This window comes from Notolabrus celidotus, chromosome 8 (assembly GCF_009762535.1).
Source record: "Notolabrus celidotus isolate fNotCel1 chromosome 8, fNotCel1.pri, whole genome shotgun sequence".
NCBI lineage: Eukaryota > Metazoa > Chordata > Actinopteri > Labriformes > Labridae > Notolabrus > Notolabrus celidotus.
The window spans coordinates 23,541,174-23,555,989 of record NC_048279.1 but is presented as its reverse complement, the minus strand read 5'-3'; the positions used below and the strand labels follow the sequence as shown (position 1 = coordinate 23,555,989).

The 14,816-nt window shown below is 40.1% G+C and overlaps 1 protein-coding gene across 2 annotated transcripts in view; it reads left to right on the top strand.

The window, feature by feature from the left end:
• drp2 (dystrophin related protein 2) overlaps nucleotides 1–14,816 on the top strand; it is a 185,029-nt gene that overhangs the window by 123,507 nt on the left and 46,706 nt on the right. For both annotated transcript variants that reach the window (XR_004632101.1, XM_034689687.1), the window contains exons 5-8: nucleotides 9,698–9,818; nucleotides 10,270–10,381; nucleotides 11,907–12,063; nucleotides 13,979–14,125. Coding sequence is in view for 1 of the 2 variants with exons in the window: in XM_034689687.1 (XP_034545578.1) it covers nucleotides 9,698–9,818; nucleotides 10,270–10,381; nucleotides 11,907–12,063; nucleotides 13,979–14,125 (537 nt within the window). In the remaining variant the exon portion in view is untranslated. The remainder of the gene's footprint in view (nucleotides 1–9,697; nucleotides 9,819–10,269; nucleotides 10,382–11,906; nucleotides 12,064–13,978; nucleotides 14,126–14,816) is intronic.

Here is a 14,816-nt window from a genome sequence, read left to right as displayed (position 1 = left end):
ATGGGATGATTTAACTGTAAGAAATACAAAAAACAATGGAAAAAGTGTGCCATTCATGATAGAATGCGATGTAATATATGATTGTTTGGCAATGCTTCTGCGTTTGGCAGACAAAACTGACCTGGGAAGTTATCACAATCGAACAAACATCATTGCAGACCAATCAGTTCCACGTGCAAAAAATGTTTCATATCATAAATCCAGGCTAAGTACTAGAGGTGACAGAGCTTCTGCAGTGGCTGCTCCCACGCTGTTGAACAGACTGCCTTTCAATATAAGAACTGCCAGGACCTTTAAGATTTTAAGCATTCCTTAACTCATCTGTTTGCGATGGCTTTTTACACCGGAGTGTGACATCCTGAAGTGTTATTAGCACTTTTCCCCCTGGCTTATTATGTAACTTATTGTGCTTTTAATGTTTTTTTTTTAAGTCATTATTTTTATTGATGATGTGTTTATGCTTGTACAACGCTTTGATCAACTCTTGTTGTTTTTAAATGCGCTGTATAAATAAACTTTGACTTGACTTGAAAGTTACATAAACGGCCAACATTTCCAGCCGCCGCCTTTAGGCTTCATAACACCTCTTCAGAAACCAATGGGTGACATCGCTATATACAATCTGCCTTCAACCTAGATTACATGGCTCACACCTCATCTCCTCCCAGCTCTTATCAATCTTCATCACTCAGTAAGGCTGGTTGGATCCTTGAGGTCAAAGTAGGTTGTCTTTCTAACAGCAATACTACCGGTGTAAATTGTTCTGTCCTAACATATCAGAGAAGGAGGATTATCAGCCAGAAGATGTAAACTTCTCTAAGTAGGCAGACTATAAAATGCCGTTCTGAGGATCTTAAACTTCAAACACACAAACCAACAACTGTCCGGTTAATGAAACCATAATACTTTTTATTTTTATGGAGTTGTCAGAATAATGAAAGACATATTAAATATTCTGACAGTAGCTATGTCTTCGAGCAGGTTAAAATACATTAAATGTCTGTCCTGTGAGTTCAGAGAGCCGCTGGTGAGATGTCTTTGAGGGAGAAAGTATCTCAACTGAAGTCTTTTTAATTGACATGGAAGATGGCCCTGTGTGCTACATAAAAGTTGTGTGCGTGGGTGTGTTTATTTCTGTTGCACTGTTATAGTTTTAACACAGTTTTGGCTGAGTTAAGAATTGGCTCCAAGCAATACAGCAAGCAGAGATTGATTCAATATTTTCATTAGAATTAATTTTATCATTATTTTTTATAAAGATGCATGTATTTAGACAGTTTAGATATCTTACTCATAAAACCATTCAGAATTCAGAGTAATATTAAATTTACCTGTAAGTACAAAAGCTGTTCAAACTAATGCTTTTTAATTACTTGCTCCTTTGTGGCACAAAGTATTTGGAGAGACACTACCTGAGAAACACAAGATTTGCTTCCATTTCCTGTTATATCACCAAGTTGTCGGTGATGTAACGCAGGGAGTGGAACTATTGTAGACATGCAGAAGCACACACACAAACAGACACATGCACGCACACGCACGCACGCACACAAACAGACACATGCACGCACACGCACGCACGCACGCACGCACGCACACAAACACACACACCTGTAATTGGTACTGTAAGTACAGCAGAGTTTCCCTTTCCTCCCTCTTTCCAATTTTCTGTGCTGTCAGTTTGTGCAGCGTCTCTGAAAGAGGACTTGTATCAGCAGTGAGAGGTTTGTGGCTCCAACCCACACCTCGACTGTTGCTCTGTGAAATCAGCCTTCCAATTAACAGGATTCTGAAAACATTCTGAACACTACCCTTTAGTTGCTCCCATCCTCTTTTCCTTTCCCCCTTTTCTTGTCCCTCCTCGTTCCTCTTTTTCTCATGCACCCTGTCTGCTCCTCATCCCTCGTGAAGTGATAGTGTTACTCAGTGATGCACAGCTCTCCAAAAATTCACCGAGTCATTTATAGCACTCACTGTTAAACATCTCTCCTATCCCCGTCCTCTCCAAAATGTTCCATTTCCAGCACAGCACGCCTTCATTATCTGAGATGCCTCGGCTTCCCAAGCGTCTGGTTGCTCTAAAACTTTTCCGACAAAGCAGAGAGGGAAATTGCATCCCGGTTTTCTATAGAGAATTAATGCGTTTTAAGAAATGTGAATTATTGATCTTAAGTGGATTTATTCTGATGTCGGTTTTGTGTGCAGGATGAGCTCCTTCTGTGCTACATTTGTGAGTGTGTGCTGCTGCATGTCTGTTGGTTTGGGATTATGTTGACTGTACTTGGGCAGTGATGGAGGGGAGTTCGGGTGGCTAGATATGTTTGTGTGGCTCTGGTGTTGGAATAAGTGCGCATTTGGAGGGATTTTGTGTACGCCTAAAGCAGCTGCAGAATGTTCTCTCTTGTTGTGAGTGACCATCCTGCGGGAGGAATAAAAGGAGCGCCATCGACATGTTTAGATGAAGTCAATGAAGTCATTTTCTCTCTACTCCCGCCTTTTTTTCCCTCCATGCATTATGTATCTTAATCTGATCTGAAGGCTTCGCTCTTAATGTTCCTTCAACCAAAGATGAAGCCTCTGAGTGTGAAATTTAGCCGGAATTAAAGTTTTAACATGACAGCTGGCTCAGGGAATCAGTGGCTCAGCTCCTCTTTGGGGCAGCAAAGCAGCTAAAGAGAGGATGGAGCGAATAGAAAGGATGAAGAGAGGGTGAAGGGAAGGGAGAGGACAGGGGAGGAAGGAAGCAAGAAGGTTTGTGATTAACCAAAGAGTGCAAGGAAGGAAGAGGAGAAAAGGACAGACAGCAGGTTTTCTCCATGAGAGTTCTTTGGGAATCTTATCTCCTGCCACAGCCTCCTACCGCTACGCACTTCTACATGTTTGCTCTGTTCTGCCTCATGTTTGCTTCTGTTTCATTCAGGGGGCTTTCTGTTTAGCTCTCCTCCTCGCTGGGTGTTATCAGGCTCACCGGGCTCTGGTTCCAGGGTTTCTTAATAGGCACTGAAACACTGTCACTGCAACACCAAACGACACTGCTAATTCCAGCTGGTAATGTAGATTTTCAGCTGAAATTGTAATCTCTTCATAGCATAAGAGGATTTTGAATGCTGGCTTCAACATAAATAAATTACTTTGAAGAGAAGGGATGTCCCTGGTTTTAACCCACACACCTGCTGTGTGTTTTATACAGAACAAAGATTAGTGACACAGGGGCTTTCTTTGAGGCCCGTGGGAGACTCGGGGTAACTGCTGAGCAGTGGAGAAAAGTCTTGTTTTTGAGTGTTTGTGTGTCTTCTAGCACGCTGAGCTCTGTCTGTAATTTGCATAGAGAATGCTGTTTATTGTGGCGCTGGGTTTTCCATCTAATTGGCTCCTCTGTGTGAGCAGGTCAGCTGACCACTTCTCCCAGTAGATTTGGTCTACCATTGCGCCTGGGGCTTTCAGCATATGCAGTCAGACGGGTAATCACATGTGGTCCTGCTATGCAAATGGTTGCTTGTAAGTGTGTGTCTTCACTTTTTTCTCTGTGACAACCAAGGGAACCTGTTTGCAAATTCCTCCATTCTTCCTCTCTTCTGTCATCATCAGCACTTTGTAACTTTGAATAAGAAGTGGCATAACAAACTTACCTTACTAATCACGATTCATTTCCATAAACAATTCAATAAAACTGATCCTTGCTCATCCTGGAATCCTCTCAGGGTATTTTTTTTTTGCTATAGCGCTCCTTTTTCTAGTATGACCAGTAAGTAATAGTGGCTAAATTAAGCTAGTATTAACAAACATACACAGGGGCAGCTCCAGGGGTGGCCAAGGGTGACCACGACCCCCCTTGAAATGAGCTTGGCCATCCCATAATCCTAGACTATGATAGGCTGTTTGCCTTTCAGAGTTCGGCCTCTGTTAAATAAACTATTTGGTCTGTGTGTCATCAGGCTGGTGGAAGCTTTTTTAATTTCAATGTGGCACATTTCCTTTTTTACTACTTTACATTTTGACAAACCTCTTCTTTTCAAGTCATTCAAGATTAAAGATACTAAGACTTTAATACTACCACTCTGCTATTTTACTTTTTAAAGTTAAAAAAATACACAAGAATATCATCTGCTGGATGTGTTAATGTAAGTAATAAAAGCAGATGTGATTAGAAGCATAGAAAGAGTTGATGAATGATGTTCATTTCTTTATACGTGCTCACATACTTCATGCTGCTTCATGCCACTCCTGCAAAAGTCATAATAATAATAAAATAATAATGCATTTTATTTATAGGCGCCTTTCTTGACACTCAAGGTCACCTTACAACATTAAAACAAACAGAGTTTAAATAACAAACAGTAAATAAAATACAATTTAAAAAGTTTTAAGTGAATGGACAGTGGAGTTGTGGTCAGATGGAGTAAGCCAGTTTAAACAGATGAGTTTTGAGTTTGGATTTAAAATGTGGGAGTGTGTCAGTATTACGGAGGTCAGGTGGGAGAGAGTTCCAGAGCTGGGGAGCAGAGCAGAGATGGAGGAGGAGGATCTGAGTGTCACAGGTGTGGCAGTATGGAGGAGGTCAGAAAGATATGGAGGGGCGAGGTTGTGTATGGATTTGAAGGTGAGGAGAAGTATTTTGTAGTTGATCCGGTCTGTGATGGAGAGCCAATGGAGCTGTTGCAGGATGGGTGTGATGTGATGGATTGAGGCGGTGTGTGTGATGATACGGGGGGCTGAATTTTGAACCAGTTGTAGTTTATGGAGGGTTTTGTGGGGGAGGCCAAACAGAAGGGAGCTGCAATAGTCCAAATGGGAGGTGACGAGGCTGTGAACAAGAATGGCAGTGAAGTGGGGAGTGAGTGAAGGACGGAGATGGTTAATATTACGTAGGTGGAAGTAGGCGGACCGGGTGACGTGTCATAGCCACAGTCAAAAAAATCTGGACACTTTGCAAACTCTTAGCAGAATCAGGGCCTGAAAGGAATGCACAGCTTATCCTGTGAATGAGCCAAAGAGACATCATCTAATTCACAAGCCAGGCACAAAGAGTTAAAACAGCACCACTTGGCACATTGCGTCTCTGTGCTCTAGTGTTGTTTGCATACATTTAAATCATCCATTATGCATTCATTTGTGGCAAAATATGCCCTTTCCTGTGAAAACAAGCCTCTTTACAAAAACACCTAATTCACCAGCACTACAGTAAACAGCCCCACAGAGTGAAATTGTTACTGTCTGCTGTGAGCTGGAGATAATTGCGCTGGAGTTTTTATGAGCGTTGTCATGCTCAAAGTCTTCAGTGATCAAGACAATAGTTCTACTTCTGGTTGACCTAAAATAAAACATCTGTACAAAAAGTCTGTTAATTTTACTTTGACATTACTGTTTTTATAATAATCAGGGTTAATCAGTTTGGGGCTGTCTGTGGCACAGTTCTCACACACACTGTACAAGCTGGGTCATTGTGCACAAGAAACTTCTTTTTGCTAGTACACTCCAGGATGTAAGCTAGATGTAAGCAGAATACAAACTGCTGTGTTGCATTCATCATGAAATGACTCTGCAATAAAATCGAAAGGACTTTCCCACTCATCAAGCTCCTCATATATGTGGATATAATTCAGCACCATGAGGAAAAAGTGCACAGCAAAGCTTTGTGCAGCAGAGCATGGAGATATTTACAGCTCATCATTGTCACAATAAAATACAAAACTGTAGCAAACTGCACAAAGCTGTGGAACTTAGTGGGCGATTTCATGCTTGAATGTCATTAGCCCAATTTGCTTTGTGAATTAAATCTTAAGACGGATCAGATAATAGGGGCAAATGATGCACAATACTTGGTGCAGTTAGTGGTAACAATCCAATCTGTGAGTAATTTCCCCGTCAGTTTTTTGACTTTCTAAAGTCTTTGTTTGTTGAATACAGGGCTGTCACACCTCACCATCAATGTAAATGTCACAGAGACTTAAAGGTTTACGCATCATGCCTCTTGAGGTTTTGCAGCGTCTTGATGCATATAAGATCTCACTTTTGACACGAATATTGTTGATATGCCAATGTGGAGCTCAATGTTGATGTACAAAGACGAAGAAATGACAGTACTTCCCTACCATGCAGTTCTCTTGATGTAAAGAAGTCTTTGTTTGCCTTCTTCCTGACCCTTTTGATAAGAAGTCCCTTATACTCAATTGGTTCAGTTCAGGCAACTATATTTATACCAAAGGCAATTCAGTTTTAACCCAGTTTGAACAAAAATGGACAGAACAGCCCATCTTACAGTCTGTTTTTGCTCAAATTTGGGCAAAACTACTCCTCCACTGCATGACCAAATCAAAATATAGAAGGGGATGGACCCCTGTTATCCACTTTGTCAGTGACATGGTGGAGGTCTACAGAGGAGAAACTAACCAAACTTAGTTAAAGTACCATTTCCATGTTCAGTACTGCTGCAAATGCTATGACACAATTTATATCAATTTTTTTACGTTTTCTTTGTAAATTTCCATTGAATAAGAGTAAATACAAAGCATAGTGTGCCAGAACAACTATCATAACCTGGCAAATGTAAGCGTTGCTGGGAAGCTCTATGAAATTGAGTTTGTTGGTGCTACCAGTGCAGAAGGACACAGGCCCTTATGATACAGTGGGGCAAAAAAGTATTTAGTCAGCCACTGATTTTGCAAGTTCTCCTACATAGAAAGATGAGAGAGGTCTGTAATTTTCATCAGAGGTACACTTCAACTATGAGAGACAAAATGAGAAAAAAGAATCCAGGAAATCACATTGTAGGATTTTTAAAGAATTTATTTGGAAATTGTCATAGAAAATAAGTATTTGGTCACCAAAAAACAAGCTAGATTTCTGGCTCTCACAGACCTGTAACTTATTCTTTAAGAAGCTCTTCTGTCTTCCACTCGTTACCTGTTTCAAGGTCCATTTCAAGCTCTTGGAGTGGCCTAGCCAGTCTCCAGACCTCAACCCCATAGAAAATTTGTGGAGGGAGTTGAAAGTCTGTGTTGCCCAGTGACAGCCCCAAAACATCACTGCTCTAGAGGAGATCTGCATGGAGGAATGGGCCAAAATACCAGCTACAGTGTGTGCAAAACTGGTGAAGACTTACAGGAAACGTTTGACCTCTGTCATTGCCAACAAAGGTTATGTTACAAAGTATTGAGTTGAACTTTTGTTATTGACCAAATACTTATTTTCCACCATAATTTACAAATATATTTTTTTAAATTCCTACAATGTGATTTCCTGGATTCTTTTTTCTCATTTTGTCTCTAATTTTGTCTCTCATAGTTGATGTGTACCTCTGATGAAAATTACAGACCTCTCTCATCTTTCTAAGTGGGAGAACTTGCAAAATCAGTGGCTGACTAAATACTTTTTTGCCCCACTATACATTAAGGCTGCCACAGACTGTGTATATGAAGTGGACACATCCACTGCCACATTGTCCAATGGTTGATAGTCTACTTTTTTTAAAGTCGTAGGAGATGATGGATAAGCATTTCTACACCTTAATCCTTCTTGCTGCTGTGATAGTATCTTATCAGTCACAGTATAGCCCTGCCCCAAAGCTTACCCTGCCTCATCTTGTGTTTTTCTCTGTGATAGCATAATTCACAAAAGGGGTGTTATGCCGAAGAGGATTTAGTATTCTGGTATGAGACCCAAAGAGTATATTCACTTCTTGCAGTCTATGGTCTGTCTTCCTCAACTCGCAAAGACTTTTATTTAATCTCACCAAATTTATGTACCAGGTATTTCCTCTCATCAATCTTTGGTGATCCATCACTTGACTGGACCAATGAAAATGCCACTGCAGAATGTGAATAATGGAAGTCAGACATAAATCTACTGTTTGTTCTTGTTAGCTGCCGGGACATGTTGTGAATCACTGGGAATTAAATGGAAGCGAGGTCAAGTCAGATTTATTTATACGACCCAAAAATACAGTCTGAACAGCGTACTGTATCCCTACACCCTTGATCAAGTTGAATCAACTCACATGAGTAAATCAAATTTTATGAAAGACTCAAGCAAAACACCTGCTGCTCCTTACCACCTTTCTCCAGATTGACCTTTTTCTGTTTGTTTTATACATTGGTGGAAGGTCATGGTTCCAGGATGAAAATGATCACTGGTTTAGTCACACTTTTTGACTTTTAATCTGACAAGTAATCTATTGATTTTTCTTCCCATCTATAGATAAAATTCTGTTTTTTTTTGTCAGTGTGTGAGTGTTTGTACCATAGACTATATAAAATATGGACGTAGTATCCGTGATGTCACCTGTCTGTTTCTGAAGAGCTGTTTTGAGGCAAATCGTTGGCGGGAGCCATATTGCTTCTGTCGAGCCAGTGTGACGTAAAGAGGCAGAGTTTAAGCCTCCTAGCCAACAGCTGCAGTGTTCCCACAGGCAGATGTGCCTCTCATTGGAAGACTAGTAATCTCAATATCTTCGAAATTGCTGCGTTAGAAAAAAAATCACCCCCCTCACAGTGAGAGGACATCAAGAAATGAGCTATCCAGACTACACTCGTATTTTGTACCAGGCTGTAAACATGTTTATTTCTGCTTTAAAGATCGTCTTTTTCCCATTCATGTGTATGTGACTTCCGGTACTTCCGGAGCCAGCCTAAGGCGGATCCTCTATGAACTGCAGTTTTTAGCACTTCCGCATTGGACTCATATCTTTAGACTGGAGGTTGGATAGAAAAAGGAGCAAAAAAGGACCAAAAGAGGAATCATTGATTGGCATCATCTTTTTTAAAGCTTTGTTATTTGTCTCTCTCTCTCCCTGTGACTGACTGCAGTATAGGTCATAAAGCCCTCCTCCTCTATAACAACATAATGTGACATAGATCAAACTACATATATAGCATTCTGTCATAGCAGTTAGTTCTTATCATGCTGGTTATGTGCAATTGGTAATTTTTCTGACAAGCTTAAATTGAATTAGTTACTTGATGTTAAAAGCGGAGATGTGATGTCATGATTGACAGCTCTGTTAGCAAGTGCGGGCTGATTAGCTTAGTAGAGGGAGGCAAAAGTAACCAACACCAAAGAGTCATTGAGCTTTTCTTACTCATGACATCTGCTTCAAATTAACTCAATAATCTGTTCTAGCTGTGGACTGTAGTAATGTGATCTTTGCGTTGCAGTTTTATCTGCTAGTTAAATGTGTGAGTATGAGTGTGTTGATGATTCTATGGCTCCACTAGTCAGATCAGTTCTGCGAATGCCTTGGCTCCAAAATATGGCAGCACAATATGTCAGTGCCGAGCGAGGCAATATTTGGCTTCTCTTTTTTACAGTGGGGGGAGATGAAGGCATGCCGTCCATACAGTTTTCCATTCTATGGCACTGACGCAGTAGCAATAAAAACAATAACAGTATAGTAAGTATAACAGTTTAAAACACATTTAATACAGGCAAAGAAGGCCAGTACACAAGACAAGTGTGGTTAGAACTTGCTAATAATACTTTCCAGACTCAAGCAACAGGATGGCAGAGGGTAAAGCTGGTTTTGGTCTATATCAAACATCACTGTCTTGTTAGAAAAATAGTGACTGGTTCAGCTTAACCTAGAGTACTCACCTTCCGTGACTGCATCCTTGACTGAACCAGCACTTCAGTACGAACACACTTTATGTCTTTCATTGCCCTCCCCAGAAACACTCTCCCTTCTCTGTTTGTCTATCGGCAGGCGTTCATGGAGGATGTGAAGTCTCGGGGGCCGTTCATCTACTCAGTCTTGGAGTCAGCCCAGGCTTTTCTGGCTCAGCACCCCTTCCAGGAACCAGAGGAGACCCTGACCGATGGAAAAGGTCTGCGCTCCTTATAATCTGTGCCAACTGCTGTGCTAGCCAACATAATATCACACTGACATGCTCTCTGAGCTAAGGCCCAGAGTTCTGTTGGTTGGACACATGCAGGTGAAATCTTCCATTAGGGGTTGTTAGCTGTGATCAGTGCTCTGGTGTCACACTGAGTCTGTGTGTCAGGACTAATTAGCTTAACTTCACAGTAACATTTCATCAGATAAATAATACAGCTAGTTAGGCGGTTATTCTATCAACAAATCTGCTTAGAAATGTTTGTACAACATCACCTGACACTTACCTGGGGAAAACTGTACCCACTCTCTTTGACCCATTTTTAACTCCAATTCTCCCCTTCACCTTATTACTTATCACCTGCTCTTTTTCATGCCCCTCTTTGCACCTCTATACTTTTTATCTCTTCGCGGCACTGTCTAACTTCTTTTCCTCTTTGCAGAGGTGTCACCACGTCGGCGCATCTTAAATGTGAGCCGCTCAGTGTGGAAGCAGGCGAATGTGGCCAGCGACCTGTGGGAAAAGCTGACGGCGCGATGCGTGGACCGCCATAGGTCAGATACAGGTTCAGTGTATTTCTGCAGAGAAGCACAAAAGACATTACACAACTACTCAATTATTTACAATTTTAAGGTAACAACAACTGACTGGATGCCTTTACATACTTTTAGTCGATTGTAAGTCAGTGAAAAGTATTTCACATTTTTACACCATAACATTAATACAGCAGCTCTAATAACAGTTCAAATCAAAAGCCATCATAACATGCACTTGCACAGATGGATTAGTATTAACATTAATGTCATATGTGCAATTATTTTTTTACCTAAAAAACACATTTTGAAATATACACTTTTTAAAATAAACAAAGATTGACATTAACACATTTCTAATTTTATTTTCTCCTGATAAGAGAGAAATATGGGTTACGCTTAATATAAGATATAAATGTATAAGTGCCTGCCATGACCTCAATTTCAGAGCACTCGTAATTGATACCTACTGTTGCTAGGTCAGGAAAATTGTACCTTGGCACTTCTGCTACCCTTCAAAGTGCCCATTAAGTTTGTTTTAAATTGACCTGTATCCTTCATATTCGCTTTTAGTCAGGGTAACTCTAAGAAAATAACATAATGATAGTGGACAGGGTCATGCTCTAGCATTAGCAGCAGCTCTAGACCTGGAACCATCTTGATTGTGATTGGTCAAAAATGGAAAAGTGATATATTTACAAACGCAGCAGTGCTTAAGTGTTCAGAGTTAAACTATTGGATGGGTTCAACTCTGGGAGCATTAGGGTTAGGCTGAGGGTGCAGCAACTAAAAGCATCTGTTGCTGAGGGCACTCTCAGGTTATAGGTTTAGGGCAGGGCGCCGAGTGCTGAAATTATAAACTGCATTGGTTTTGTTTGGAGAATAAGCACTGCTGCTAGTGGATACAGGCCCTAAATGTTATCGTCTGCCCCTTTATTTGTTCTTTGGTTTGGAATGATTTAGCTACAGCTGTTTTCATATAATATTTGTTTAAATGAATAATTTGTTGTATGTAAACAAAAGGGAAAACTACAGAGGGATAACTCATCAATGACGTGTAATGTCAAAAGGCATATTACACATTCAAAAACTTTTAGTTTTTTACAAGTCAACTTTTACTCTAATTGCTAAAAAGCTATAAGAGAAAGTTATGTTTCTTTCTGTGATTGTATGTGTGGTGATCCATAGCAAGGTTATTAAGCAATACATTAACGGTAACACAATTACCATAACCTAATTACAAAATGTGGCAAATCCATTTTAGAAAACACATTTATCAACTTCTGTATCATTTAAAATTCAGAGCTTACTTTTTCAGAATAGTGGAGCATATTTTCAAAGAAAAGGCATTTAGATTGTGATATGAATGATGGTACGAAATAATTTATACATCCCTCTGCAGAGATGACAGTCTGTAAATTTATATAAATGATCTTTTTGACTACATGGTCTATGGTTTAATCGATTTTTTGGAGATTGCTGGCATTAGCTTCAAATTTTAATTCTGCTGGTAGTTAACTTTAATGAATTATATTTTCAAACCCAGACACATGGAGCGGACATTAGAGCGTCTGCTTCAGATCCAGGCAGCAATGGAGGAGCTGGCTGTGGCCCTGGAACAGGCAGAGGGGGTGAGAGACGCCTGGGAGCCTGTGGGAGACCTCTTCATCGACTCTCTGCAGGATCACATAGATGCCACAAAGGTAGAAGTGCAGAGACAAACACACACACAAGCTGTCCTCTTTTTATCTCTCAGGCACACACACACACTTTTACATCAAGACACATTATTATGAATCCAAGATATAAATTGCTTTCACCTGCAGAGCGACCTAATTGTCTCCTTTTGAGATAATCGCCTCTGGCTAACTGAAAAAGCACGCTTTTGCAGCACTTTGACAGGTCATAAACAAACATCAAAACAGGGACATCTTGCTCTTTTTTTAATCTCAAAAACACGGCAGAGAAATATTGCTCATGAATAAGTGAGAGATGTGTATCAGGGCTTTAAATTGTGTGTTTTGTTTGCCTGTGTAAATGTCCCTGTCAGAGGAGCTGTGATCTGACAGACGATGACAAGGACACACCACTTCAAACTGACACGCTGAGATGGCCGGGGCTACAATCCTCAGCTGAATAGATGTTGTTAACAAATGACAGGTCATTGGTTTAGTCATTATGAGAGTGCCGAGTGCCTCCGCCGCCGCCTGTAATTGCGCAGCGCGATTCATTAAAAGCGAGGGCACTTCACAACAATCATGTCACTGTTTGGACTCCTGTCACAGCCAGCACATGTTCAGATTGGTCTTTAGGGCAGGGCTGCCACTCGGCCTAGCGTGTATTCACTCACTTGTTTACATTTTTGCACAGACACATGAATGCATGCATGCAAATGGGCCACATCATAAAAACACATTATGCACGCTTGTGTACACACTCATAGGGCTTCAACTATAGTTTATTTTCAATAGTCATTAATAAATTCATCATTTGGTCTATAAACTTTGAGAAATCATTAAAATCCTTACTTGTATGTTGAAAGAAATTACTATGCTTCAAATAAAAATGAGAAAAATCAGCAAACCCTGACATTTGAGAAAATGGATTTGCAGTAAACAGAAATCTTTGATCTAAAGAACTTACTAAAGCAATAAGTTAATTACCAAAATGGTGCTTGTTTTTTTTGCTGTTAATTGGCTTTTCTATTGATTCTTTCAGCACAACATTCATGCAGTATTTAACAGCACATTTATAAACAAGCGTCTCACTGACTTCTATGATAAGGATTATGCATGTCATACATTTCCTGATTGTCGTTTTTGTTGCCTCTCCCTTCAACATTTCTCCTGCTGGCATTTTTAACACAGCTTGCATATCTGCAGATTACAAAGATTAATTTTCTGGGGTTTAAAAGACACCATTTGATATCAACACAGTATAAAAAGAGGCTTCAGTGTGGACACAAATTGCTCAAGCGGCAGGAGATCTTCCATTCCAATAAAGAAAAACCTTCATTGGATTTTAGTAACACTTTAATTTCATTAGAGTGCATGTTTTTACATCAGTTACATCAAACTCTAGGAGTGATGCAGAACAGTATCTATTAAAAAACATGTGACTTCAGTCTGATGTTAATATTATGCAGTCACAGCTAACTAGGTCTGAATTCTCGCATTGTACCTTTGAATAACAATCTTTATATCTGTACTGTAAACTGTCAAATACTGTTAAGACAACAGTGTTCAAAGAGTGAACAACACAAAGGTGCATTTTCTTGACAGGTTTTTTTTTTTTTCCTTCTATTTTGGGTGTCTTTGTTTCCTGTATTTTAGATGCACGCGACTTTCAGGTTTTCAGAAGTTTCTGCTCTGTGGCGCTGGTAAAAAGTTTTAAAAAGCAAAACTTTCCACTGACTAAAAGATCATTTAAAACTCATTTTATTCAATCTACAATGCAAAATGATTTGTAATTATTGCAACAATACACTATACTACTTCTGAGATAGATGTTACTTACTGGTGTAATGTGATATTATGTTTTGTGATGCTGTATTGCTATTGCAGGGCTTTGTTTTCCATCCTCCCCCTCTCTATCTCTGCCTCTCTGGTTCTTCTGCAGTTATTCAAGGAGGAGCTGACCCAGGTGAAGGAGGGCATGAAGCACGTCAATGATCTGGCCCACCAGCTGGCCATCTCCGATGTCCATTTGTCGATGGAGAACGCCCGCGCCCTGGAGCATCTCAACAGCAGATGGAAAGTGCTTCAGGTAGAGTTCACTGCTGGGTCTGTGGTGTCTGTTTGGCATTGTCTGCAGCATCCAGACCAAGAGTCAAATTCAACAGAGGCATAACAGTGAATCCATATAATGCCTTTTGTCCTTCTGCAGGTTATTAGTTTATGCAAGACTCGGTGCAACACCCAACTTAAAGCTGCTTTGTTCATCTAAGCTATGCTTTATTTCTCATGACTTTGAAGAAAATCAATGGGATTTTGAAAGGATATCTGAAACTGCCAAGCAACACCAATTTTAACATTGCAGGGGTTCCCTCATTGCTTTAATATTCAGAGATTGCCCTTTTGAGCTTGGAGCTGAAGCATGTTCTATAAACTGCACCGTTCCAGGTTTGAGTCTGAACCACCCCCCTCCTCATGTTTCCTTTCATCTGCTACTTTTTACTAAGGCAATACTTAAAGAAGTTCCCTGTCAACAAACCTTGTGTATTTAAAGGTCCTATTAGAAGTTTACAGCGAGTTACGAAAAAGACTAAAATTAAATCTGATGCCTCTTCATGTCCTACAAAAGTTGTGGTGATTCGCTAAAGCTGTCAAAATAGCAAAGATTTCAAATTAGTTGTTCATTTTAGTTTAAAAAAAAAAACAGGATGAGATTTTTTTGTTGAATAAAAAACCCACTACGGACACATGTACACTACAAGATCAGCAAAGAAATAAGAGGT